General features: G+C 43.2%; 2 protein-coding genes across 7 annotated transcripts in view; one reads left to right on the forward strand and one right to left on the reverse strand.

Annotated features, from left to right (window-relative positions):
- Positions 1-102: 102 nt before the first annotated feature.
- FAM151A (family with sequence similarity 151 member A) lies at positions 103-22,351 on the forward strand. Its single transcript, XM_084852423.1, has 7 exons — positions 103-2,302; positions 4,466-4,612; positions 13,157-13,309; positions 14,343-14,502; positions 16,647-16,871; positions 18,772-18,911; positions 22,173-22,351. The coding sequence occupies exons 1-7, from the start codon at positions 2,185-2,187 to the stop codon at positions 22,205-22,207; spliced, it is 978 nt and encodes a 325-aa protein (XP_084708549.1). The 5' UTR covers positions 103-2,184; the 3' UTR covers positions 22,208-22,351.
- Positions 22,352-23,689: 1,338 nt separating this feature from the next.
- ACOT11 (acyl-CoA thioesterase 11) overlaps positions 23,690-27,272 on the reverse strand; it is a 149,599-nt gene continuing 146,016 nt past the window's right edge. For 4 of the 6 annotated variants that reach the window (XM_084852413.1, XM_084852412.1, XM_084852417.1 and 1 more), the window contains one exon: positions 24,664-26,682. In XM_084852413.1, coding sequence (XP_084708539.1) covers positions 26,527-26,682 — 156 coding nt within the window. In that variant the 3' untranslated portion in view covers positions 24,664-26,526. Of the gene's footprint in view, positions 26,683-27,272 lie in introns of all 6 variants that reach the window. The other 2 variants (XM_084852414.1, XM_084852415.1) reach the window with 2 other exon arrangements.

Genomic DNA, 27,272 nt, shown 5'->3' on the forward strand with positions numbered 1-27,272 from the left:
GAACATCAGGAAAAACTTCTGGAGCGATGTGACAATGGAACCAATTACCTAGGGAGGTGGTGGGCTCTCCCACACTGGAGGCATTCAAGATGGAGCCGGACAGCCACCTGTCAGGGATGTTTTGACTTGGATTCCTGCATTGAGCAGGGGGTTGGACTCAATGATCTTACAGGCCCCTTCCAACCCTACTATTCTATGATTCTGTGAATGTCATATAATCACAAGTTCACCCTGCTAAATATAAATAGTATGCACATCAGCACAGGGACAAGTGGTCATCTGATTCCTTTTTCACATGGAAGCCTTGGTTTTTATCCTAGGATGAGTTGTGTTGGGGAAACTACATGCTCTATAGGGTGAAACCAATCTGGTAACACAATGGAATACTTTGAAGGCCACTCAGTAATGCATACTGAACTTGCTGCATATCCAGAGCAGATTAGTCATGTGAACTGGTTCTGATGTGCACATTCTGAGGTAGCCCCTCAGAGCGCACAGGGGCACGCAACCTAATTTGGTCCATGGTCCAGATCAAGCAGGTGGGCCAGATGACATCAAGGGGGTGGGGCATGCCCAGGGCCCATCCTAAAGCCCCACCCATCCTGTGATATCATAGAGTCCCACCCCTTTTTTTCTCCATGCAGAGAGAGGCATGGAGCTCTGTGCCTCTCTCTGCATGGAGAAAGTGACTTGGCTGGCACTAACAAAACCTGCAGCATCCCAGCGTTGCTTTCAGCTAGAGGGAACAAACCTGGGAATCTGCTGCTTCTGGTTCACATGGGAACAAGTGGATCAATAGCAGCTGGTAGGGGCTTATAGAAAGGAAATGGTGGGACAGAGCAACTTGCTGCAAATCACTTCCTTTGTGGCCTTCCTTCTTGTATGTCTGCAATCTGGATCAGCTTGAACCTGGTTGCCATGGTTTTTGCTAGGCAAGGTTGAGAGCACCCTGAGGATTTGGCCCAGAATATACACTGTAAGCCCAGCCCTGTCTTGGGATATGCAAAGCAAGCATAGTACTTAAGGGCTTTAGTGGGATTTGCAGAGGTATGTCTGGGGTCTCCTGTATGTACAGTGGGATGAGTTCAATTGTTATGAGATCCTGAACCTCTGCATTTCCTAGTGTGTATGTGGCTAATGCAGCAATTTTAACAGAAGTGTCTCAGATGAATATCTTCTCTTAATCTAGTAGGGTCAGGAAAGCTTAGAAGTGATAATGTCAGTATTATTTGAAACTTGTTAATTTAAAACCAGCAGGCATCTTTTCTTCAGGGGTCTGATGTGAGCTTGCTTTTGTATGTGCAGTTCTGAAGGAGGAGGGCCTATCTTGGAATAATCTCAGAACAGCTGCCTTTGCACACATGGCATCAGTATAACAAATTCATGATGGGAAGGTCCCCCCCCCCTCGCCCCTGTCCTTGCAGATGTTGAAGAGATGGACTTTGACCTCAAAATATTGCCATGCCTAAAGGACAATGAGAGGGAGGAGAGACAGCTTCCATATAAGCATAACCTGAGGGAACTTCTGTAAAGTTATTTCCTCAGAGCTCAGAAGCAGGGTTTTTTTAAAATTTCTTACAAGAAAACCTTCTGTGACTATTCCAAATGGTTCACTTACCACTCCAGCACCATGATGTGTGATTATCAGGAGGCAAATCCTGTGAAGAACAGAGGCTTATTAAAAATAATTCCTTTTAAGGCTATGCCAGATTATCAGAAGAAAACAAGGGCATAACGATTGGTTACGAAAAACAATATTTCAAGAAAGTATCAGCTTGTTTAAAAGAAAAGTCTGCAAGTCAGTGAAGTATTTTTTGAGTGAAACTCCTTCAAGGTAGCCTGGTATTACAAGAAACTTGTCCAAGGCAATACTCAATTATTTAAGTGCACATCCCGCAGATTATCAAAGAAATCCCCTCAGGGCAATAGCGCATTATTGGAAGGAAACTCTTGTAAGGCTGTGCTGGATTTTTAAACGGAGACTTCTACAAGAAAGAACACCAGTTACTGCATTTAAGATTACTTGGCTTTGAGTTCTAGTTTCAACAGCCAGAGGTTCTGGCTGGAATGTAACCATTCAGAATTCCCCTTCCACCATTTACTCTCTTTTTGGAAGGAAGTTGTGATTGTGCAGACAAAGTTGCCAAGGAGCTGGTGCATGTAAGAAACCTGACAGTTTCAAGCATGAAGTGTCCTTCCATTGGAGGAAAAGGAGTTGTCACTGTGATCTGTGCTGTGGCAGTGATTTCTACTTGTATAGCTCTCACAGTGTCCCTGGCAGTCAAGAGGAAATCCCCACAAGGTATTAAGCCAAGCAAACTGGGGCTTGTTGGAATCGGGAGCTGGTGTCTGACTGTGGGTTTTTATACAAATGTGGTGATTGCAAGGTTAGAATTCATATTAGATTTCTTATCGGTGTGTTAGCTTCATTACAGCAATAAGAGTGACATGTTCTAAACCTTTGCCTATACAACCCTTGAGATACAAGAGGCAACAATGGGGAAAGAAAGAGAAGGAATGTAAGCAAGCACATTGTAACAGTGTATTCATCATGATACTGGCCACAGATCGGCCTTATATGTAATGGTTGCCTCACTGGTCCAAATAATTACCAGGTTCTAAGTTTGTAAAACTGAATTGCTGAACCTAGATTGATGCATCATTTTATTATCAGTCTCTGTTGATGAAGGGTGTTTTTTAAAAAAATCTTTAGTGAGTTTGGTTTTAGCTCTTTTATGTGATTCATTTACTTTTAATGGTGCTGGTTATAGTTTTATCCTTTTATGATGGATCTGGATATTATTGTTGATTGATGACTTTTATTGTGTGATTTTATCATGGGCATCACTTAGAGAATTTTATTTTATAAAGCAACTAATACATAAATAAAGTATGCAAGCTTCCTGTTTTACAGAACTCTTCCTTAGGCAGGAGGTTCTGAGGAAGTGTTCTGTAAAATGTGAATACTTGCACTCTTTGACAGCAGTTGATCCAATAAAAGCACTTTACTTTAGGTCTTGTATAGTGCAACCCTATATATGTCTACAGAGAACTACACTGAGTTCAATGATGTTTACTCTCACGTAAGTGGGTATAGGATTGCAGCCATACTCTCACAGGGCCATCTCTCGGGCTGATTTCCTGAAGCAAATTATAGTAAATGCAGAAGGTGGCTGGGTGGTAATTCCTCTGAGGTGTACACAGACTCAACCACCATGAAACCTTCACGGTCTTGCCAGGTATAATCCCTACCCTTATAACACTCCACAAATTGAGTGCCCTTCTTTCACTCAGTACTTCCAGTTTCCAGAGCACTTTCAGCATGCAGATCATCGATCTTTGTAATTTTTTTGGGGGGGTGATGACATAAAAACATTATGGTCTTCTCTCGTCTAGACTACTGTAATGTGCTCTACGTCGGGTTACCCTTGAAGACGGTTCAGAGGCTGCAACTGATGCAGAATGCGGCGGCTCCCCTGATTAAAGGCAGCCGCCAGCATGATCACATCACTCTGGTGCTGAAGGAGTTGCACCGGTTACCAGTTGTTTTCCGGGCCAAATTCAAGGTGTTGGTTTTGACCTTTAAAACCCTATAAGGTTCCGGCCCAGCCTATCTTAAGGAGTGCCTCCAGCAACACCAGACAGGCCACTCAACAAGATCAGCCTTGGATGGCCTTCTCTCTGTCCCATCAGCCAGGACAGCTAGGCTGGTGAGGATGAGAGAGAGGGCCTTCTCTGTGGTGGCCCCCACTCTGTGGAACTCCCTCCCTAGGGAATTTCGCCCATGCCCCATCTTTAATGAGCTTCTGCCACGCATTAAAAACATGGTTGTTCAGGCACGCATGTGGGGTGGGTTAGGGTATTTTTCGAAATATGATGTTTTAATGTGGAATTTTATTGTTTTAAACTGTTGTATTATTGTACATCACCCAGAGTAGCCGGGTGACCAGCCAGATGGGCGATTAAGTAAGTAAGCAAACAAACAAACAAACAAATAAATGATTATATATATATATATATATATATATATATATATATATATATATATATATCTCAGATAGGAAAGTGAAGCGGAGAGTGAGCTACCAAAGGCAAAGCAAAGACCTGAACCCAAACACAGTTCCACTGGAGCCACATAAGATTCCCATCATTATCAATGCCCTCATGAGCTCCTCTCAGGTTTCGGGTATCTAATGCTAAATGCAATTTCATCACCAGCAAAATACATCATATTTAAAAAGGAAGTGTTGAATTTTCCCCTGCTGAAATGAATGAAATGTGGTGTCAACATAGACAGAACATATACAGTAGAAGTACATATGTACAAATACTGAAGATGACATAGGGAGCTGTGTTATTTTCATCTTCTTTTTAAAGTCCTTTCTTGTTTGGGTTAATTTTTTTCTCTCACAAATAGTCCATATTTATTTCTGTATAATTCCCTGTTTGGATCTTGATCTTTCAGACACAGTACCTATTCCCACCTTCTCTACAGATGGAGATATGCTGGATTATCTACTAAATCTGAGGAGAATAGACAGAAAAGATGGATTATTGGTCACCTGGTACCATGCTGCAAACAGAAAGAGTGAGATGGAAGAGGCCTTAAAGAGTAAGACATGTGTTTTCTTTCTCTCCAGTTAGGATTGACATATGGCTAAAAGTACCAGAGTAAGAAAGAAAATCAGGATACAGGCTTCAGCACAAAAACTGTCCTCCCAACATTATACGGCGCTATCTGCTTTCAAAGCTGTATACATACTAAGCTAAGCGAGCAAGCTAGCCAATGCATTCAAAATCTGCGTCAAGAAAACCTAATTTTGAGACCTAAATAAATTATGTAAATTTTGACCATACCTTTCGGTTTTGCATAATTTTTTACTGCATATCTTTCCCCATTTTGTTTCTGTTAGCAAGGAAGTAAGCTATGAAGATCCACTCTACCACCATTGGAAGCCCTAGTAAGCCAAACTCTAATGACACCAGTGTGCCCACAGATACTTCTCTTGGTACCCACCAGGCTACCTGCCCCTTCTGATTTATTTTTATATCTTAAGGTGTGTGTTTTTTTAATTAAAACCATTAAAAAGGGGGGGAATATGGCACACTGCAAAGCAGAGGGCTGCTCTCCTGCACCATCTTTATTTGAGTTTAAAAGAGTGGTTTTGTGTTTTGGAGTTTGGAGACATCCTCTGCCTTGTATTAGGTTCTGCGGAAAGTTACTTTTCTTTTAGATTCTCTAGTTTGCCTTCTAGGAAATGAGTGTTTCGTGACCAGCCATTCATACCATGACAGCCATTGTATAAATGGGCAAGAACCCTGCCCCCTGTGGCCATTTTGTGAGAGCACCCACGGCACTCTGTCAAAATTCCAAATGTGCCCACCGATCCAAAAAGGTTGGACACCCTGCCTACACACACACTTAGTTTTGAGATTTCAGCAGCCATTCACTGGTGTATGGAATATAAGGAATAAGTGAATGTATTCTATTCTGTAATAGAATAGAATAGCATTTTGAAAGCAAGAAATTGCAAGTAGATAAATAGGTACCGCTTCGGCGGGAAAGGTAACAGCGTTCCGTGCACCTCAGTGTTCAGTCATGCCGGCCGCATGACCACGGAAGCGTCTTCGGACAGCGCTGGCTCTTCGGCTTAGAAATGGAGATGAGTACCACGCCCTAGAGTCGGACACGACTGGTTGGGGACACCTTTACCTTTTTTATTCTATTCTGTAAGCTGCCTTCAGAGGGCTTCTGACCTGAAAGGCTGCCAAGGAATATTTTAAACCAATCGTTAAATAAAAGGGATGTATCTCAGAGGTAAAGCGCATGCTTTTTTGGCATGCGGAAGGCCTCCAGTTCAATCCCAGGCATCTCCAGGTAGGGCTGGGGAAGACTCCTGTCTGAAACTCTGAATATCTGCTTCCAGTCAGTGTGGACAATACTGAGCTAGATGGAGCACTGGGCTGACTTGGTATAAGGTTGCTTCTGATGTTCTTTTCCCAATCCAGAGAGCGCAGCAGGAGGCCAGGAGAGATGTTTGCTTCTCTTTTGTTCCTGCCTGTCACATAACTGATGATGACGACCACCAATAATATGTTAGGCAGTGCATTCTGGGTGCCGAATGTGGGCTCATCCACGTCCAGCACAATATCATTTTGTATGTACAGTAGGCCCCTTCATGGATCACTGCCTTGTTGTGGCGAAGGGGCTCGCGTAACTCAGTGAAGCCATAAGCTATGCCCTGCAGGGCCACCCAAGATGGACAGGTCATGGTGGAGAGTTCTGACAAAATGTGGTCCACTGGAGAAGGAAATGGCAACCCACTCCAGTATTCTTGCCAAGAAAACCCCATGGAACGGATCACAAGGCTAAAAGATACGACGCCAGAAGATGAGCCCCTCAGGTTGGAAGGTGTCCAATGTACTACTGGGGAAGAGCAGAGGGAATTTCCAAGCAGCACCAGAAAGAGTGAAGTGGCTGGGCCAAAGCCGAAAGGACACTCAGCTGCGGATGTGTCTGGTGGTGAAAAGAAAGTCCGATGCTGTAAAGAACAATATTGTTTAGGCTCCTGGAATGTCAGATCAATGAATCAAGGTAAGCTGGAGGTGGTCAAACATGAGATGGCAAGATTGAACATCGACATCTTGGGAATCAGCGAACTAAAATGGACAGGCATGGGCGAATTTAACTCAGGTGACCATGATATCTACTACTGTGGGCAAGAATCCCTTAGAAGAAATGGAGCAGCACTCACAGTCAACAAAAGGGTGGGAAAAGCAGTACTGGCGTACAATCTCAAAAACGACAGAATGATCTCAGTACGAATCCAAGGCAAACCATTCAACATCACAGTAATTCAAGTCTATGCCCCAACCACTGAGGCCGAAGAAGCTGAGGTTGATCGGTTCTATGAAGACCTACAACACCTTCTAGAACTAACACCCCAAATAGATGTCATATTCATCATAGGGGATTGGAATGCTAAAGTAGGAAGTCAAGAAATCACCAGGATAACAGGCAAGCATGGCCTTGGTATACAAAATGAAGCAGGACAAAGGCTAATAGAGTTTTGCCAAGAGAACACGCTGATCATAGCAAACACTCTTTTCCAACAGCACAAGAGACGACTCTACACATGGACATCACCAGATGGTCAATATCGAAATCAGATTGATTATGTCCTTTGCAGCCAAAGATGGAGAAGCTCTATACAGTCAGTCAAAACAAGACCTGGAGCTGACTGTGGCTCAGATCACGAGCTGCTTCTTGCAAAATTTCGGCTTAAATTGAAGAACGTAAGGAAAACCACTAAACCATTCAGGTATGACCTAAATCATATCCCTTATGAATATACAGTGGAGGTGAGGAATACATTTCAGGGATTAGACCTGATAGACAGAGCGCCTGAGGAACTATGGACAGAGGTCTGTAACATTGTTCAGGAGGCAGCAACGAAATCCATCCCAAAGAAAAAGAAATGCAAGAAAGCAAAGTGGCTGTCTGAGGAGGCTTTACAAGTAGCTGAGGAAAGAGGGGAAGCGAAAAGCGAGGGAGAAAGGGGAAGATATATCCAACTGAATGCAGAGTTCCAGAGAATAGCAAGGAGAGACAAGAAGGCCTTCTTAAATGAACAAAGCAAAGAAATGGAGGAAAACAATACAATGGGAAAGACTACAGATCTTTTCAAGAAAACCGGAGATCTCAAGGGAACATTTTGTGCAAAGACGGGCATGGTAAAGGACAAAGAAGGCAGGGACCTAAAAGAAGCAGATGAGATTAAGAAGAGGTGGAAAGAATACAACTATACAGGAAAGATCTGAATGTCCCTGATAGCCATGATAGTGCGGTCACTGAACTTGAGCCAGACATCCTAGAGAGTGAAGTCAAGTGGGCCTTAGGAAGCATTACTAACAACAAAGCTAGCAGAGATGACAGTATCCCAGCTGAGCTATTTAAAATCCTAAAAGATGATGCTGTTAAAGTGCTGCACTCAATATGCCAACAAATTTGGAACACTCAGCAGTGGCCACAAGACTGGAAAAGGTCAGTTTACATTCCAGTTCCAAAGAAGGGCAATGCCAAAGAGTGTTCAAACTACGGTACAATTGTGCTCATTTCACACGCCAGCAAGGTTTTGCTCAAAATCCTACAAGCTAGGCTTCAGCAGTATGTGAACAGAGAACTACCGGAAGTACAAGCTGGGTTTCGAAGAGGCAGAGGAACTTGAGATCAAATCGCCAACGTTTGCTGGATCATGGAGAAAGCAAGAGAATTCCAGAAAAACGTTTATTTCTGCTTCATTTACTTTGCTATAGCCTTTGATTGTGTGGATCACAACAAACTGTGGCAAATTCTTAAAGAGATGGGAGTACCAGACCACCTTATCTGTCTCCTGAGAAACCTGTACAAGGGTCAAGAAGCAACAGTAAGAACCGGACATGGAACAACCGATTGGTTCAAAATTGGGAAAGGACTACGACAAGGCTGCATATTGTCGCCCTGCTTATTTAACTTATATGCAGAGTACATCATGAGAAATGCCGGGTTGGATGAATCAGAGGTCGGAATTAAGATTGCTGGGAGAATTATCAACAACCTCCGATATGCAGACGATTACACCCCAATGGCAGAAAGCGAAGAGGATCTAAAGAGCCTCTTATTGAGGGCGAAAGAGGAGAGTGCAAAAGCTGGTTTGAAACTCAACATTAAAAAAACTAAGATTATGGCATCTGGCCCCATCACTTCCTGGCATATAGAAGGGGAAGAAATGGAAGCAGTGACAGATTTTACTTTCTTGGGCTCCAAGATCACCACAGATGGTGACTGTAGCCATGAAATTAAAAGACGCTTCCTCCTTGGGAGGAAAGCTATGGCAAACGTAGACAGCATAGTAAGAAGCAGAGACATCACTTTGCCGACAAAGGTCTGTCTAATCAAAGCTATGGTTTTCCCAGTAGTAATGTATGGCTGTGAGAGCTGGACTGTAAGGAAGGCTGAGTGCCGAAGAATTGATGCTTTCGAACTGTGGTGCTGGAGAAGACTCTTACGAGTCCCCTGGACTGCAAGGAGGTCCAATCAGTCCATCCTAAAGGAAATCAACCCTGAGTGCTCACTGGAAGGACAGATACTGAAGCTGAAGCTCAAATATGTTGGCCACGTAATGCGAAGAGAAAACTCTCTGGAAAAGACCCTGATGCTGGGAAAGACTGAAGGCAAAAGGAGAAGGGGACTGCAGAGGATGAGATGGCTAGATAGCATCACCGATGCAATGAATATGAACTTGAGCACGCTCCAGGAGAGAGCGCAGGACAGGAAGGCCTGGCGTGCTATGGTCCATGGGGTCACGAAGAGTCGGACACGACTGAACGACTGAACAACAACAATGTACAGTAGGGGAAATTCATGACCCGGAGAAGAAAAACATTTTCACTAACAATGTTCTCCCACTGAGCAAAGCAATTGTCCACACCTTTTCAAGCTTTCTAGCCTTAATGGCTAGAAATTTACTTCTTTAAAGAAATGAAACCTTGAAGTCTAAGGATGTAGGATTTTGCACCAGGAGCAAAGTTTTGCTCTGGCTTTTTTCAAGTGCAGATGAATAGAATCGTTCTACTTTCCATGTGCATGGGGTTTTAGTTTGTTTTCACTGTATTCAAGACAGTGGGTCTGCCAGACAGCATATGTTTCTCTTCATTTAGGTTTAGAGCTTAAAACCATGAAGTGCTTTTATACGTTCATTTACCATGCCAGACTCTACTGCCTTTCCTGTGTGTCCCCTTCTTTCCTGTTAGGCTGATTTTGGAAGAGCTGAGAAGTGCCCTCTTCACTACTTAAGAGCTCACAGTTATAGCCCAGTAGGAGGGATGTGTTGTTTCTTTCTCAGGCATTTGTGCATAACCTCACCTCATGCACACTCTCCCAAGTAAATAGAAAAATACTTTTTCAAAACTCTTGGCAGGAGTAGATCTTCAGTCTCCAGCCACAACAGCACTATGTGAGGAAGGGCAGCTTTGAAGGTGAAAACAGATGAAACATTTTAATTGCAGTCACAGCAGGTTCTTAACCCACAGTGTGATCCTGGCTTTACGACTTTACTTACACATGAACATACCAGGAGATTAAATGATAGATCAACTGGTAGTCCTACCCTGCCCCTAGCCCCACTTTAGGCAGGCTCTCCAACTAAAAAAAAAAAAGTTTATTTGTTCATATGAAACTTGTTTTGAAGTTGCTCCAGGAACTGGGGAAAGGTGTGTGAGTGATGTCACACGCACTAGCCAGTTGGCACTGTCCACAGTTGGTTTTTTATTATTCAAACTGCAGCACTCTAAAAACATTCAGGACAGGTTTCTTTTTGAAGGAGAAGAGGGTACATTTGTACTGAACATTGCAAGGGTGATTCCAAACCATTTCCACTGCTCTACAAATGTTATATCTGTGTTCACCTTCCCAGGCTTACAGAGATTTTGGACTTGTTTGTTGAAATTGCTGTTCACTGTTGTGCACAGTTTCTGAGAAACAAACTGTTCCTCCCCATCTCCACCCAGAAAGGAGTCTGGTAGGAGGGAAGATGGCAGTGTGTGTTTCAAGACCATGTAAGGGGTTTCCCTCCCTCAAATATTGCTTTTCACAGGTATGCTAGTGCTATGAGTCTAGGGAAAACCTGCACTAAGCCACTAATGTGGGGGCTAAAGAGACATAGCCCTGTTAATGAGAAGAAGAACTTGTAAATACACCTTAATTGACAGGAAAGCATCTGCTGTTTACTTGTCAGTTTACCTGGTTGAACAGCAAGTCGCTTCCTTCACAGAAGATAACTGTAAGGGGCTAATCCTAGATTTAAAACAGATGTTTTAAATATATGTTTCTTCTAGTAAATGAAAAAGTAGATCAGCCAAGTTCTGCTAAACTTTAACATATTAACGACATAATTCTCTATGGTTAATCAAGGCACTGAAATCTGTAATGATAAGGAAAAAGATGGCTCACCCTGCAGTGATAAGGATGAGCGATTGATTCTTGTTGCATGAGATAAGACAGCTCCATCAACCTGGAGCACTACATTTCATACAGGATTCTGTCTGAAGAGGCTTATCACCTTGTGATAATGAAACTGAAGGAATGGACAGAAAGCTCCAGGCTGACGTGGAACTCTTCCACTTACATATCAGCTTTATTTGGCCTTCTCAGGCACATCTTGCATCACACATTTATCTAAAGCATCAAATATTTAAGGGGGGGGAGCTTTGGAAACCCTCCTGATGGAGGAGAAATCACTGAGACTACTATCAGTTAGCAAGAATTGCCCAGTGTAGACAGATCAAAAGAACACTGCAACCAGAAAACCAGAGGCCTCTTAGCACTTAGGAAATCCATGATCCTATCAAAAATGAAACTACATTGATTTCAGTAGGATTTGAATATGTTGTGTGTGTGTGTGGGGGGGGGGGTGTTTCGCATTCCTCTATTTTTTTGTCCAGTGAACTAAATCAATTTGCTTTTTTTCATCAGGCAACAGTTTGCATATTATCTAAGACAGTGGTTCTCAACCTTGGGTCCCTAGATGATGCTGGACTACAGGTTTCATCATCCCTGACCATTGACCAAGCTGGCTAGGGCTCAGGGGAGGTATAGTCCAACAACATCTGTGGAACCACTGAAAAATAAATTGTTGATCAAAGAAAGGATGAGCCTGTCACTTGCAGTGAATAATGAGGCATGATAAAAAAAAAAAAACCTCTCACACACTATATGACTGGATCAAAGCAGTGATGGTTAGGGTGAAGACACTGACCAAATGTGGAGGGAGACACTTTGCTCCAGAATTTCTAGAATTAGAGGTTCCAGAGTGCCTAGAATTAGAGTTTCCAGGACTCAAATTTGCCTGGAAGTCCCTTTTGTCTAGAAGATGTTGCTGGCAAGTCTATATTAGAAAATTCAGTTAGTTCACATTTTAATGCAAACTTACTAATTTCACACTTTCTAACTAATATGGAAACTGAAACTCAGTTATTATTTGCAATTTGCATTTCTCCAAATTTTGCAATGGAGCTGTTTGATAAAAAAATGCATATAAAATGCATATATTACAGCAAAATGCAAACAAAAAAAATGTGTATATTACTGGAGGGAACATTAAAATGCATTAAATTAGGAAATTGCTTGCAAAAATGTGCATATTAGGCAAAGTTTTGTACAAAAATTCATGTACTAGGAGAAAGGTGCCCCAAAATGCATTGTTTTAAAAGTTTGGGGCTGGAAAAATTAGAAACTAAAATTGACAGATTCATCTTTCCCTAGTCTAGATGTGGTGCAGCTGTTTATAGTGAATGAGATATGATGAAAAGGCACTCTGAATATGAACAAAGGAGCACTTTTTATCACTACCTAAGATGGGCTGTTGCTTGGCATTGAAATCAGGTTCTGGAGCTCAGCTGAGTTGAATCCTGGTTAAGATTAAACCCTCCTCCCAATAAGAATAGGTTAGCTGTGGTGCTTTTGGGGGGAAATAGGAGACACTGGAGAGACTTCTTCCTCCATATTTCAGATGCCCATGAGACTATTCCTGAGAAACACATGTAGCTGTGGCCATCTCACTAGTTCTACGCATCTAGTAAAGATTTTATTAACAAAATTAAATGGGTATGCTGTCACAAAGCCCATTACATTATAAAATGGTGCCTGCTTGTTCTGAATTGATACTTGCTAGATTTATTATTGGATTTTAAAAGTGGGGGGGATAAAATAGGAGCACAGCAAACCCTCTTTAAATACAAGGCTTTTTGACAGTTGAAATAGGAATGCATCTAGAAGTGAGCTTTTAGACCTCACTCCCATCCCAGCCCCTAAAATCTGAAATGGTGCCTCTGGAAAGCCTGCCCGTACCAAGTTGCCACCATCACTATGAATTCAGGATGCTTCCAGACAGAGGGCTCCTAGTGCTACGAGTCAAAAGGTGTTGTGCAGCTATTCAATCTTTTCCTCAACTGAATTTTTTCTGGCAAGAAAAAGATGGATGAAGCAGTGGGCAAATATGGGAAGGTTACAAATGGAAGATGTTGTCTGGAGCCCTATAAAACTGCATGAATGAGGCAGTGCGATTCCATAACAAAAGCCTCATTTGGAAACACCCTAACTTTCTCTGTGTGAAAACAGGTGATGTTATGGCCCTGGAATCTGATGTCACCATTGAAGGATACAACACACCCAATGAAACGGACAAGCCCATCATGGCCCACCCCCCTGACATCTACAGTGACAACACTCTTCAGGAATGGCTGGAGGCAGTGCTTAAACTATCCAATAAAGGTACGTTGGCTGCAAGAAGGAGCATCCATTGGACCTGTTGGGGCAGGGAATTACAAGCTACTGGCTAAAGGTGTGTGTGTGAGAGAATATACCGAAATTGGTATTATCTGAAAGGTGTTCTATTATTTATAGCAGGGGCAGGCAACCTAGTGCACTCTGGATGTTTTGGATTACAACTTCCATAATTGAGGACTACAGGTCATGCTGGGTGGGGCTGATGGGAATTGGTAGTCCAAAACATCTGGAGGGCACCAGGCTGCCGATCCCTGATTTACAGGTAGACGAAGAATTATTTTATTTATTTAGATATATTTCCTGCTGTCAGCTTCAGGGTTCTTGCATATGCAATATACATGTAAATACTTGCATGGGTGCAGGATTTAGCATTTAGCTCTTTGTGTGTCCAACAGGGCTGGCGTTGAGGGTGGGCATGGTTGCTGAGGGGCCACGCCTCAGCAGGTGTGGGCCCACCCCTCTATCTCAAATTATTTCTAGGCCACCTTTAAGCGTAGTACCCTCTCAAGGCAGTGTACAAGATAAAATACACACAAAGGGGATACAATTTTTAAAAAAATCAATGAAAACATGTTTCAATGAAATCCATAAAAACTAAGATTGTCAATTAAAATAATTAAAAACCAAACTTTCCAGTAGAAACCAATGACACTGACTTAAGGGAGGGCCAGTGAAAACGGGTGGGTCTTCAGAGCTTTCCTGAAGACTTGCAAAGAAGGTGCCTGATGAACCCCTGATGGAAGTTGATTTCAGAGGTGCAGGACCACCACTGAAAAGGCCCTGTCCCTTGTACACACCAGCCTAACCACCCTGGGTGGTTGGCAGGGGAGAAGGGCCTCTGTTGATGTATGGGCACTCTGCCTTGTATATTTTATTTCTTATGTTTTGTTTAGCCTGGTTAGTAATGGATCCTGAAGTGAATTACAGAGTACTTAAGTGTGTTACAGCAGAGCATGGATGATGAGTAACATTTACCGTACTGCTGGATCAAACAAGAGTTTCTTCCTTCTCCAAATAGCCATCAAGCTGGATTTCAAAAGCATCAAGTCTGTTGGCCCATCTCTGGATATCTTGGTCAAAACCTCCTCTCAGCTGGATATTAACAGGCCTGTGTGGCTAAACGCAGACATTCTGAAAGGTCCAAATGTACCTTTCAATACAGCAGTTAATGCAAGCCTGTGAGTTAAACTGATTTTTCTCATATCTGTGTCAGAGTATGTTTTGCAGTCCTGTTTTCTCAAGAAGCTAGGAACATAGAAAGCTGCCTTATACAGAGTCAAGCATTTGGCCCACCAAGCTCAGTACAGTCTGCAGCAGCCTTCCCCAACCTAGTGCCTGCCAGCATAGCTGTGGTGAAGGATTATGGGAGTTGTAGTCCAAGACATCTGGTGGGTACCAGGTTGGGGAAGACTGGTCTATTGTAATGGCAGTGGCTCTCCAGGGATTCAGACAGGTGTCTGTTCCAGCTCTGTATGTTTATACCAGGGACTGATCCTAGGCCCCCATTACCATGAGCTATGATCCCCCCCGCCCTGACTCTACACATGAAGACAAATATTATCTTACATAAAGCATTTACTTGATCGTGATGGCCTCTGGCTCAGACAATCAGTCAGTTGGATGTTTTGTTCACAGCGGATTGGTAATAGGATAACAAGCCATCTGTGAATCCTAACCTATCATAACATTGTGCTAAGGAACTGGTTTTAAAAGAGTAGCTAGAATGATTTTTTTTTTAAGGTGGTTTTATACTTCAAGAAGGTTAATGTCACAGAGCCAGTTCACATGGTCCCCTCCAAGTAGATCAATGACCAATATCCATGCTGGCCGGGGATGATGGGATTTGTAGCCCAACATATCTGGAGGGCATCAGCCTGGGGAAGCCTGATGTTGATGCTGCCTGTGGTGGTGGGGCACAGGAGTACGTTTTGGGTTTGTATACATCCTCCACCACATGCAGAAAGTCATGTGTGATTCCACAAGGCATAGGAAGGGGGCTGTGGCTCAGTGGTAGAGCCCCTGCTTTGCACGCAGATGGTCCCAGGTTCAATCCCCGGCATCACCAGGTACGGCTGGAAATATTCCTGCCTGTAACCCTGGAGTGCTGCTGCCAGTCAGTGTTGACAATACTGAGCTCGATGGACCAAGGGTTTGGCTCAGGATGAGGCCAATGTCCCTGTATATGCAACCTGCCTGCTGTAAATAAAGTGGTGGTTTTATCATGCCGATGGGATGAACCTATCTATAGGTCCTATCACACATAATGTACTACAGAGGGTGGGAGATTAATTAAAACCTGAAACTATGCCTCATCTTGTGTAAAGTTGACACACTGAGAACCATGCAGATTGGCCCATAGAATCAAAATTAGCTCCAGATCTGTTCAAGAGGGGGCACCAGTGGTCAAATACAGTGCAATCTGCACTCACTTGTTCCACTGGAGTGCAACGTGTGGCAAAAGACATCAGCCCAATGTGGAGAAATTCCTCCAGTTACTCTGGGAAGCCAATAACCCCACACCCATTTAGCCATAGCAACCACCATCTTGCTGTATATTTTGCTTTGTATATGTGGCATACATTCTCCTCTGGGGCCAGACCTGTGTAGGGCTAAAAGAGGGCCAACATTTACTGTGTGAAAAGGCTCCAAATCATCCCACATTCTCTGTTCATCTGTGGACACAGGGCTTCACTGAGTCAATTTCGCAATGACTGAGAACACACGATCCTTGATAAATGCGCAGTGTCTATTTGATTGTGTCAGATGGCCAAGTTGGCTTATGCCTGGAGACCTGCTATTAATCACAAGTCAGCCAAGCAGGATTTCCTCCTATATTTTAGACTGTATTTTGCAGGCTAGTAGCATCTCAGGTGATAGAACACAGAGGACACAGAATAAGGATCAAAGTAGGGGCATGCTGGGGGCCAGATAGGAAACCTACAGGAGACCAGATTGAGTTGCCATCCCTAAACCAAAGTGTCTGTGCCAACTCTTGCTCTCCAATGTGGAGAGCGATTTCAGTGGCTTCTTTTTTATGTTTGCACAGTTGCAGCTATAGGGATGGATCCAGGCTCTGCCTTCTGCAAGAAGAAGGGCTCTGTTCACAGAAGGGTCCTCTGCCTGATTTGGGGGGGATCTGCCCATGCCACGGTTCATCCCATTCAGCAAGGTCTCCTGACTCTCTGTGTAGCACTTTCAGGGTGTTACCCTGGCAAGGGGCTGGCATGGGAAGGAAGGGATTGGGGGCCACTTCCACCAGCGCAGTTGATCCAGTGTAAATCTGGATCCAACCCATATTCTATTGTTGCTTGTTGTTCTTTAGATTCCTTTCACTCATCCAGGAGAAGTTCCCAAACTGCACTCTCTCCCCAGGATGGACAACCATCTATTTACCTCTATTTCCAAACAAGACCTATACGCAAAAAATGGTTGAGGAAATGCACAGCCTTGTGGGAAAGCTGCCTCAGAGAATCACCTTCCCTGTAAGAGCTGTCATGGCAAGGCTGGCCTGGCCTCATTTGAGTTGGCTTTTGAATCAGTCCAACAGGTAAGAGGCTGACAGCACACATTCATTTTTCAGCTTCTCCAGAAGGCAAAGAAAGCTGAGCACAATTCAGAAATTTTGGTTTACTCAGACACTAGAAACCAGCAAACTAAATGCAGTGCATTTGGCTAAAGGTTCTAGTGTGTTTACTCAGAAGTAACTCCCATTGTGCTCAATGAGGCTTGCTCCTGGAATGCAGGTGCATCTTGACCTTCAGGGGAAAGGAGAAAGGGGGGGATTTATCAGGTTCTAATGAATCTATAGATTTCCATTCACAAAACATAACATTTCAAATGAGTCAGGGACAAAGTATGTGTTACCCATGTGATCTAACAATGATCTCCCAACACTTTTCTGTAAAACAAAACAAAACAATGCAGCAATAAGAGACTGCCAGTTTATTCACAGAAAAGAGCTGGGGTGGGAGGAGAAAGGTGTGGCTGCATAATCCTATCTATCTATCTATCTATCTATCTATCTATCTATCTATCATCTATTAATAAATAAATAAATAAATAAATAAATATGCATGCATGCATGCATGCATGCATGCATGCAAGGAACCCAAGGCAACTTACATGGCCCTCATCCTCTCCATTTTCTCTTCACAATAACCCTGTGAGGTAGGTTAGGCTGAGAATTAGTGACTGGCCCAGAATCACACAGTGAGCTTTGTGGCCAAGTGGGGACTGGAATGCAGATCTCCAGAGAGTCAGGGGGTGTCTCCATGAGCGATTTACTCTTAGCTGGCTGCGTTTGGAGGTTGTTAGGGATATACAACATCATGGCCATCCAGCAGCCACCCCGGAACTTATCAGGGAAAAAACAGATTTTCTGAGACTGCTTAAAGTCTGATTCTTTTCCTTAAGTCAGCTTCTCTGCGGTATAGTTGCTGTGTGCCCCAACCCCCACATTGACCTCAGGTATGCTAGCCCTGCCCAGGGGTGTGCCTTTTACCATGACCTCAGTCAAGGGGTATTTCCTGTGTGTTTCCCATCTCTTTACAAACCAATTAGTGTCTATTCAGAAGTAACTCCCATTGTAGTCAATGAGGCTTGTCCCCTGAATGCCCACATCAGAATTTGCAGAGATTCCCCTCAACTGAAATGGCACAATTTAAAGCACAAATTCCCTAAGTTTTGTAAAGTGCTGTCTCAAGGCTCTGATTCTCCATTGTTTGGTTTACTGCCTTAGGAAGTAACTATGTCAAACCTTCATTATAGAGAACCTCGCAGCATCAGGTTAGAAAGGGAGCTGGTTTCCCATCCCTGTGTCCCCCCCGCCCCTGATTTCCCAGGACAAGCATGTGTCTGTCTACTCAGAAGTAACTCCCATTGTGCTCAATGAGGCTTGCTCCTGGAATGCAGGTGCATCTTGACCTTCAGGGGAAAGGAGAAAGGGGGGGAGAGTGGGGGGGAGCCTCCCTTATTGGTTGAGCAGCCCTTGCCAGTCAAATGACGTTCACTCCAATCCCCACCTGGAAGTAAGTTCTGTGAAGCAATTTTTGCTGGTGCGGAGCACTCGCTCGTGGAGCCCTACATGGACCAAAGTGCAGCAAAGCTAATTCTTTTTTTAAAAAAATCCAGTACTCCTCCATTCACTTCTCATTCCATTGTCATGGAAACACCACCCCCCGCCCCCCAGTCTAACACTCTAAACACTACACTACAATGACTCTCTCTCTCTTAAACCATTCCCCTCCATGCCATTTTCCCAATCAAGCCACACACATCCAAGGGGTGTTTGTCCCAGGTACCCAAAAAAGTTGAGAGATCAACCACGAATCTCCTGTGTAATTAATACATAGTCTGGGCATTTTCAATGAATGATTTGCTGTTGAACATTCCTGGCCTTGCAGCCTGTGAGAATCTCTGGCTAGCCCCCCAAAGTCTCTTCTTCCTAGGTACAGCCTGACTTTGTGGCAAGGGAAGACTGATCCAGTGACAGTGGAAGATCTCCTGTTTATCCGAAATAATAGCCAACCTGAACAAATCTATTATGACCTCTTTGATCCTGTTTTGTCTCAGTTCAGAGACATGGCATGTGAGTATTAAAGTTTACTTCTTTTTTTTTAAGGTGGAATAAATGCCTCCATTAAGATCAGAGGGAAGTCAGAGTGAGATCATAAAATATTTGCATATCCTCTTATGTAACAGAAGTACAGGAGTCACAGTCGCACCTCTTCCAGGCAACCAATAAAACAGGCTTGTGAACAGGCTCTTGCCCTTTGGTGATTCACATTCAAGTGACCAGATAGGGAAGCCTTCCGAGAGGTGGCTCCTTCCCTTTCTTTTAGGCAACAAAAGAAAACAGCAGGTGGGCTAACAAAACATTTTGGAGACTTGTGTGGGTTATTTGCAAAGCTGCAGTCCAGGACATTTCTGTTGTTGTTCAGTCATTAAGTCGTGTCCGACTCTTCATGACCCCATGGACCATAGCACGCCAGGCCTTCCTGTCCTGCGCTCTCTCCCGGAGTGTGCTCAAGTTCATATTCATTGCATCGGTGATGCTATCTAGCAATCTCATCCTCTGCCATCCCCTTCTCCTTTTGCCTTCAGTCTTTCCCAGCATCAGGGTCTTTTCCAGTGAGTTTTCTCTTCGCATTACGTGGCCAACATATTTGAGCTTCAGCTTCAATATCTGTCCTTCCAATGAGCAGTCAGTGTCGATTTCCTTTAGGATGGACTGATCTGACCTCCTTGCTCCTGGGACACATAAGAGTCTTCTCCAGCACCACAGTTCGAAAGCATCCATCCTTCGGCGCTCAGCCTTCCTTATAGTCCAGCTCTCACAGCCATACGTTACTGCTGGGAAAACCATAGCTTTGATTATACGGACCTTTGTTGGCAAGGTGATGTCTCTGCTTCTTGCTACGCTGTCTAGGTGTGCCGTAGCTTTCCTCCCAAGGAGCAAGCGTCTTTTAATTTCATGGCTACAGTCACCATCTGCGGTGATCTTGGAGCCCAAGAAAATAAAATCTGTCACTGCTTCCATTTCTTCCCCTTCTATATGCCAGGAAGTGATGGGGCCAGCTGCCATGATCTTAGTTTTTTTAATGTTGAGTTTCAAACCAGCTTTTGCACTCACCACTTTCACCCTCAACAAGAGGCTCTTGAGATCCTCTTCGCTTTCTGCCATGAGGGTGGTATCGTCTGCGTATCTGAGGTTGTTGATAATTCTCCCGGCAATCTTAAGTTCGACCTGTGATTCATCCAGCCCGGCATTTCTCATGATGTACTCTGCATATAAGTTAAATAAGCAGGGCGACAGTATACAGCCTTGTTGTGCTCCTTTCCCAATTTTGAACCAATCGGTTGTTCCATGTCCGGTTCTTACTGTTGCTTCTTGACCCTCGTACAGGTTTCTCAGGAGACAGGTAAGGTGGTCTGATACTCCCATCTCTTTAAGAATTTGCCACAGTTTGTTGTGATCCACACAATCAAAGGCTTTAGCATAGTCAATGAAGCAGCCTAAAATCCTGCATTTAAAACAGGGCTTTCTGCTTCCATTTTAAATGCAATATCACCACTGACTCCCTTTACATGCGCTTCCTTCCCCCCACCCTTCTCCCCATATCTGAGTCTTCCATTATCTTTCATTGATCTCGCTCCTCTTCTTCCCACTTTAACTCTTTTCATGGAGGATACTGAAGCGGAACACAATGGGGTAATTTGATGGCTCATTATCTGCAATCTATTCAAAAATGGAACAAAGGGCATTTAGTGCAGGAAGGTCACAGGTCATGTAAAGAGTCTGCAAACTTCCATGAAGGAGCAATCTCAATTGCAGGATAAAAACTCAGTGTGATGAAGACTGATGTCAGGGCAGGTGAGCCAATGGCAGCCAAAGGGGCTATGAGAAATCTGTATTGCTTAGGACCTTGCGATATCAGAAACAATAAAATGTGTGTGTGCGTGTGTGTGTGTGTGTGTGTGTGTGTGAGAGAGAGAGAGAGAGAGAGAGACATCTGAAGTAGAAACAGCAAGAATGCAGGGGAGGTTTGATGACCCAGACTATCTTACTGATGTGCCCTTAATTACTTAAATTACAAAGGAGTATAAAAGTAATTTGGGGTTGTTTTTATGGAAGACCAAAAAATTCAGCTCCTTGAAGTTTTAACCAAGAAAAGCAAAGGACCACGAACCTTGTAGGAGACACGCACATCAACACACAATAGTATTACGACGCTGGTACAAAGCTAGTTCACGGCTGAGGTTAAGCTAAAGCAAACAGATATGTTTTCAATAAACAGCTAAGACGCCCCAGCACTGAGGCCTGACATACTTCAGAGGGGAGCTCATTCTAGAGCATGGGCACCACTGCAGCGAAGGCCTGTCTCCGTGTCATAGCCAAACAGAAATTCGTAGGCCGTGGCACAGACAACAAGGGCTCCCCCTGAAGATCATAATGGCCTGGGAGGTTGGTATAGGGGCAGATGTTCCTTGAAGTAACTTGGTCCTGAGTTGTATAGGGCTTTGTATACTAATACCAACACCTTCAATCTAGCTTGGTAGCAGACTGGCAGCCAGCGTAGACCCTTTAGCACAGGCATAATATGAGTGTGGTAAGTCACCCCAGTCAAAAACCTTGCCACACATTACAGTAGCCCAGTCTCAAGGTTACCAATGGCTAGGCTATCCATGCCCAGGAATGGGTACAGTGGGCATACCAGCCTAAGTGCTCGTAGTCACAAGAGGTCAATTAGCAGCAGTAGATGACAGCAATGGATCCAGGAGCACCCCCACACTGCGAACCTGTGGGAGTACAACCCCATCCAGAGCTGGTAATTCCCATAATTCCTGAACCTGGGAATCAGTTGCTCACAGTGCCTCCGTCTTATCAGGATTCGGCTTCAGTTTATTGGCCCTCCTCCAGCCCACCACCGCATTCGGGCGCCGATCTAGGCTGTGAATGGCCTCTCCTGATTCAGATGGAATGGATAAACAGAGCATACTGATGGCACCTTGTCCCAAATCCACTAATGGCTGCCCTGAACAGCTTCATATAGATATTAAATAGCAGACCCTTGTCCAAAGTCATATCACTAGCGGTGGTATGGTCTAGGGTCTGGTTGCTTCCCTTTGTTTTCAGCTGGATTAGCAGTGTCAAACATGGAGCGGATGTTCAGATCCAGAGATTGCCACTTGCCTGTCCTTAGTTTTATTTGGTTCTTAGCACAACAGAAAGTTTTACATGGCAAGTTCTTCCACTGATTTCAGTAGAAGAACGGCAGTGTTTGCAGACTGGTTAAATACATACACAATAAAAAGGAACTAATTTTTCTCTCTCTCTCTCTCCTGTCAGTTCTACAAGAAATATTTTCACCAACCAGAGTGTAATGGATCCTTCGTAGACGTAGAGTAACCTGGTAGTTACTGCTGTGTCAACAGGTTGAGAATGCCATTGCTTCATACGCTATCCTTAAACCATCCCATTTGGCTGTGACCACTTTAAAACCAGTGTTAAAGTAGAAGACATAGTACTCAACAACTTGACAGAACAAATGAGAGAAATTGAAGCAAACTCATTAACTGTTTTTGAATGTGAATGTTAACAAGATATGTCTGAAGCACCATCAGTGGAGTAATAAATTGCACCCGGAGGGTCAGGTGGCTGCTGTGGCCAGGAGCACTTTTGTCTAGTTTCTACTGGTGCACCAGTTGTGCCCCTTCCTGGAAGGCAGATGTGGCCATGGTGATCCATGCCTTAGGATGCAATCCTATGCATGTTTAGAACAGAATAACGTCCTGCAAGTCCCAGATTTCTCCAGCCAGCAGCTTCCATTTATACTACTGCAACAGACTCTGTGTGGGGCTGCCCTTGAAGAGTGCTTGGAAATTGCAGCTAGTGCAAAATGGGGTCACTTTCAGGCATGTCCTTTATTGACCATATTGCACCTGTCTTGTATCAGTTGTGCTGGCTGCCAATTTATTTCCAGGCATGATTAAGTGGCTGGTCCTTACCTATAAATCCCTAAAAAAATGGGTGTAGGATATCGGAAAGGCCACCTCCTCCTCTATGTACCTGCCCATAGTTTAAAGCTCTGCTTTGAAGGCCCTTCTGTCTGTTTCATCACCAAAGTTGGAGGGACTGTGGGACTAGACCTTCTCTATGGTAGCACCCCAATTGTGGAACCATCTTCCTGAGGAGGATAGACTGGCCCCTTCTTTGCTTAGTTTTAGGTGAGCCATTAAAAATGTTTGTTTGCATGGCTTTTGAATGATTTTACACATATTAGCTCTACTCATTTTTTTAAGAGATTGTTTTTCTGTTGTTCTTAATTTTGCAGTGTTATGATGTTTTAAGGTTTTAAAATTGTTTTAGGCTGTAATCTTGTACCCATTTACCTTGGAGTAAGCCCCATTGAACTCAGTGGGACTTACATCTGAATAGACATATATAGGATTGCACTGTTAAAATTTTAAATTGTAAGTCACTTTGAGGGCCCTTTCTTGGCTCGAGTGTAACTCAAACAATTTTATAAAGAAATTTTAGTAGGGTTAGACATGTTTAAAACACAGTTTTTAACCATCAGTTAAAGGCAAATAGGCAGGGCTCTATATTATCTGTGCTTTGAAAGACCTCCAGGATCTGCACCAAGGTAAGAAATTCTATTTCAAGAAAAGGCAAATCAGATAACCTAAATAAATAAATTACGCAGATCAAGTTAACCTGCATATTTATTTCATATTGTTTATTCTGTGCAGAGCGCTGACCCTCCATCTATGTGGATAGTGTCATTATGTAGTTTAGTCACTGGGTGGCACTGGACTTAGCTGTATCTGGATGGAGTTACAAGTTTCCTGTTGCTGTTCTGTTTTATCATGAAAAATTTATTTTGAAATAGGCAAAATAAAGGCAACAAAAAGAACATACATAATAATAAATCAAAATCACTAAAAAAACCCAAAGGCATTCACTATTTATAAATCTTAGTCTATAACTGATATGCTTATGGAACATCTACAATAAAATGGCCTAAGTAGGAGCGCAATACCTAATGTCAGTAAAAATACAAGATCTACAGCATATAAAAGGACCGTGTGCAAGTGTATGTCATTTTGTGTGTTTGTGCGTATTAATCAGAAAAAATATAGACAACTGTATTTTGTTGGAACTTTATCAAAAGTTTTGAGTGCCTCAACATAGGAAATGAATGGAAACCATGGTGTTCTTGCTGGATAGACAATAACAATTCTCATCTAGCTTCCTCACTGGTATGTCCTCTAAGCCTTCCATGACACCCTTTCTCCATCTGACTCTAGTCTCTGAGATTTAATATTCAGGGCTCACATGTTTTCAGTCTTATTTCTGGGCCTTCAAAGTGCTACGAACTTGATTTCTTTAAAATTAAACCTGGGCTACTGATTTCGGTACCTGACCTCAGTTTCCATACCTGCATACTGAGAGTGCAGAAGGATGGAATACAGCAAAGCAAGAAAATATTACAAGCAAACTGAAGTTGGCAGATATCAGTGGTCTTCTGCCATTGTGGTGCCAGCACCTGCAGTTAGTTCTAGCCTACATTGTGTTACACAAGTGCCTTTAGTCATACAATGTCATCACATGCACAACAGTAGCTCAACCACTGTTACCTACCCTGGCGATAGGACATGTAAACCAATCCTTACCAGAGAGTTATAGCTACTATCAGAAGAAGGGCGTATACGGGGTTTAGCCAGGACTGGGAAACTTTGACCCTCTGTATGTCGTTATAGTCCAACTCTCATCAGTGTCAGGATTCCTTTAGCCCCCACTTTACTTCTAAACCCAAACATACACAGACGAGAGGCTTCAGTCTACAGCTTTTAATCCATTACTTCACAGTGTCATACAGATGCAAATTCTCAGTAACTCTCAGACTACAAAAAAAAGCCTTCAAAATATACAAAAAGAAGTTACGAGAGTTGCCTGCTGTTTGGAAAGAAGAGGCGGTCTGACTAGCCTAACTTAAGAAGGAGAGGTCCCTCTCTTCTCGTGAAGCCTCTAAGCACAGCTTTTCATGCAAAGCCAATCGAGTAGACCATCTAAGTTCCGCCCTAGTCTTCTCTTTCTTTGCTCTGCGCCTGCATCTGGCGGCTATTAGGTCAGACTCCCCAGACCCACCTCCTCCTGTTCGCTGCCTCTCACAGTGGGGAGGGGGTAAAGAGAAACCCTCATTCTCAGCCAGCTAGACGTTTATAACCTAAGAAGCTGACCTACTAGACTAGCCTAAAAAAACACCTCCCCCATGTCTTGCAGTTCTCCTTCAAAATCTGAACTGCTATCCCACTCCCTGTGCTCAGAAACACCCCTTGACAATCAGCCCCAGTCAGCATGGCCAAAGGACAGGGATGATGGGAGTTGTAGTCCAATAACATCTGGAGGGCTAAGGTTCCCCACCCCTGGTTAAGCAAGTGTTCACACTAAGCCCTCTGAAGCATGAAGAGAAATGGAAGATTTGAACACATACAGCTTAACATGAATCATGAGGTAGAGGCTTGTCACCTTCTCCAGGGTTGAACCAAGCAGCCCCTTCCTGACAAATGCAAACTCAGGATTCTTTTTTTCCTTTTAAATATGCTTGTATTGCCATTTATTTCAATAAATTCCCACAGCTTTTGAAAAGCAATAAAAGATACTGGTAGCCAGAACTGACAACATTTGTGCAAAAGCATAGGAGACAAGACCCAGCTAGCAAAACAGAAGATCAGGTACTCAGTGATCAAAGAAGAAGAAAAAATTATTCCAAACTACCAGAAGGTCAAGTTTGAAAGATCTTTACAGGAGAGGAACAGTTGCTCTGCGGCAAAATAACCTAATCTCCCTCAGGCTTGGCCTGATAAAAAAGAAAGAAAGAAAAAAGAACAGACAACATCCAACATTCAGGGAAGACTAGGGAAGAGACATTCATAAAGAATGTTTAAAATCTCATTATACATGTGACATGATTTAATACATTGTTGCATTTGTGTAGTGTGCCCTGAGGTAAAGTAGTTACTTAATGCTGAAAATGCCCTCCACCAATTCCAATATTACCCTGTAGATTCTTCCAATAAAAAAAACAGTATTTCCTATAAATTTTCACCTTGAATTCTTGTGAATCTTAATTCCCTTGGGTAAAAAGGCACTTTAAAGTAAGTTTGACTTCCACCACTTCTATATGAAAAAGTCGTATTTTCTGTACAGCTTTTAATCGACTGATTTTTAATACAAATGTTTACTCCCTGCTCTAGTCTATTGTGCTGGACAAGGCAAGAAAGGTGACAAATGACTAAAAAAATGTCAATTTCCAAGTTTTCCTTTACATCACATTTTCCTGTCAATCAAATAAATACAAGACTTCAACAGAAGCCAACACAGAGGTGATTAAGGACTTGCAACATCCAGGAAGAATCTTCATATAATGGTTCCTGAATAAGTACATGCACCGTGATCACCATCATTTTGATCATTAAATTGTCCTGGATATAAATTCTCATTCTGATCACAAGCCAATAAAAATGGCTCTCTACAGAAGCTTTGGCTACATAATTTATGCATTTGAACAAGTCTGTCTCTTTCCTCTCCCTTTCTGGCATATATAGAGGTCACTTCAATATTTCCAACAGTCTTCAACGTTCGATTCTATTTTTGTCATGAGATAAAAATAAAATATTGTGCGAAAATAATGGTGCAACTATAGGTTCTGCAGCCCGACAGCAACATTGTCTTTGTTCTTCTGGAGGAACTGCTCACAGTCTTTAAAGGTGGAATGAAAGCTCGAAGACAGGCCAGCAATGTTAGTTGTGATGTAGGCCAACACACCCGAAGTGGCCTGGTGGTAATAGGACACCTGGAAACAAAAGCATTTTGTCAGTTCGTTCCTGGGAAGGCTGCAATCTGCTCATCCCAAGCCAAGAACATCCATTTCTTCTCTGAAATAGAAGTGTCAACTGCAGTGCCAAAGGACTTTCTCTCCTTGACCTCAGTTGTAAATCCTAACTTGCACATGACGATCATATGTCCACAGGCAGAATGAGGCACAGCAGACTTCAAGGTACCATTAAAGGGCAGCAAAAATTTATCTGGCTTTTATATTTTTACCAGCTTGGAGAAGGGGCCCAATGTGGATTTTCTGGTTTAAGCACCAGAATATCTTGAGCTATCCCTGGCTATTACAGATGTCCTAGAAGAGCAACTTTCAAGTCTGATCCAAACAATACACTGGCAGTGTGGTTGCCACTGAGAAAACAAACCACAAGGGCACCTTTCTATGTGTAAAGCATCGCTTTTATGGTTCGAGCCTCTTTTAACCACAGAACCTAGAGCCAAAAAATTCCTTGGAGCTGGAAATGGAACCACACTGAAGGCTACCTCACCCATGCATTTTCCCAGGCTCTTTTCCCTCCACAGGTACTCCAAACATGTTTCTACACATGAATG

The sequence above is a fragment of the Heloderma suspectum genome, chromosome 4 (assembly GCF_057233095.1).
Source record: "Heloderma suspectum isolate Gila_16-S chromosome 4, 16-S_ref, whole genome shotgun sequence".
Lineage (NCBI taxonomy): Eukaryota > Metazoa > Chordata > Lepidosauria > Squamata > Helodermatidae > Heloderma > Heloderma suspectum.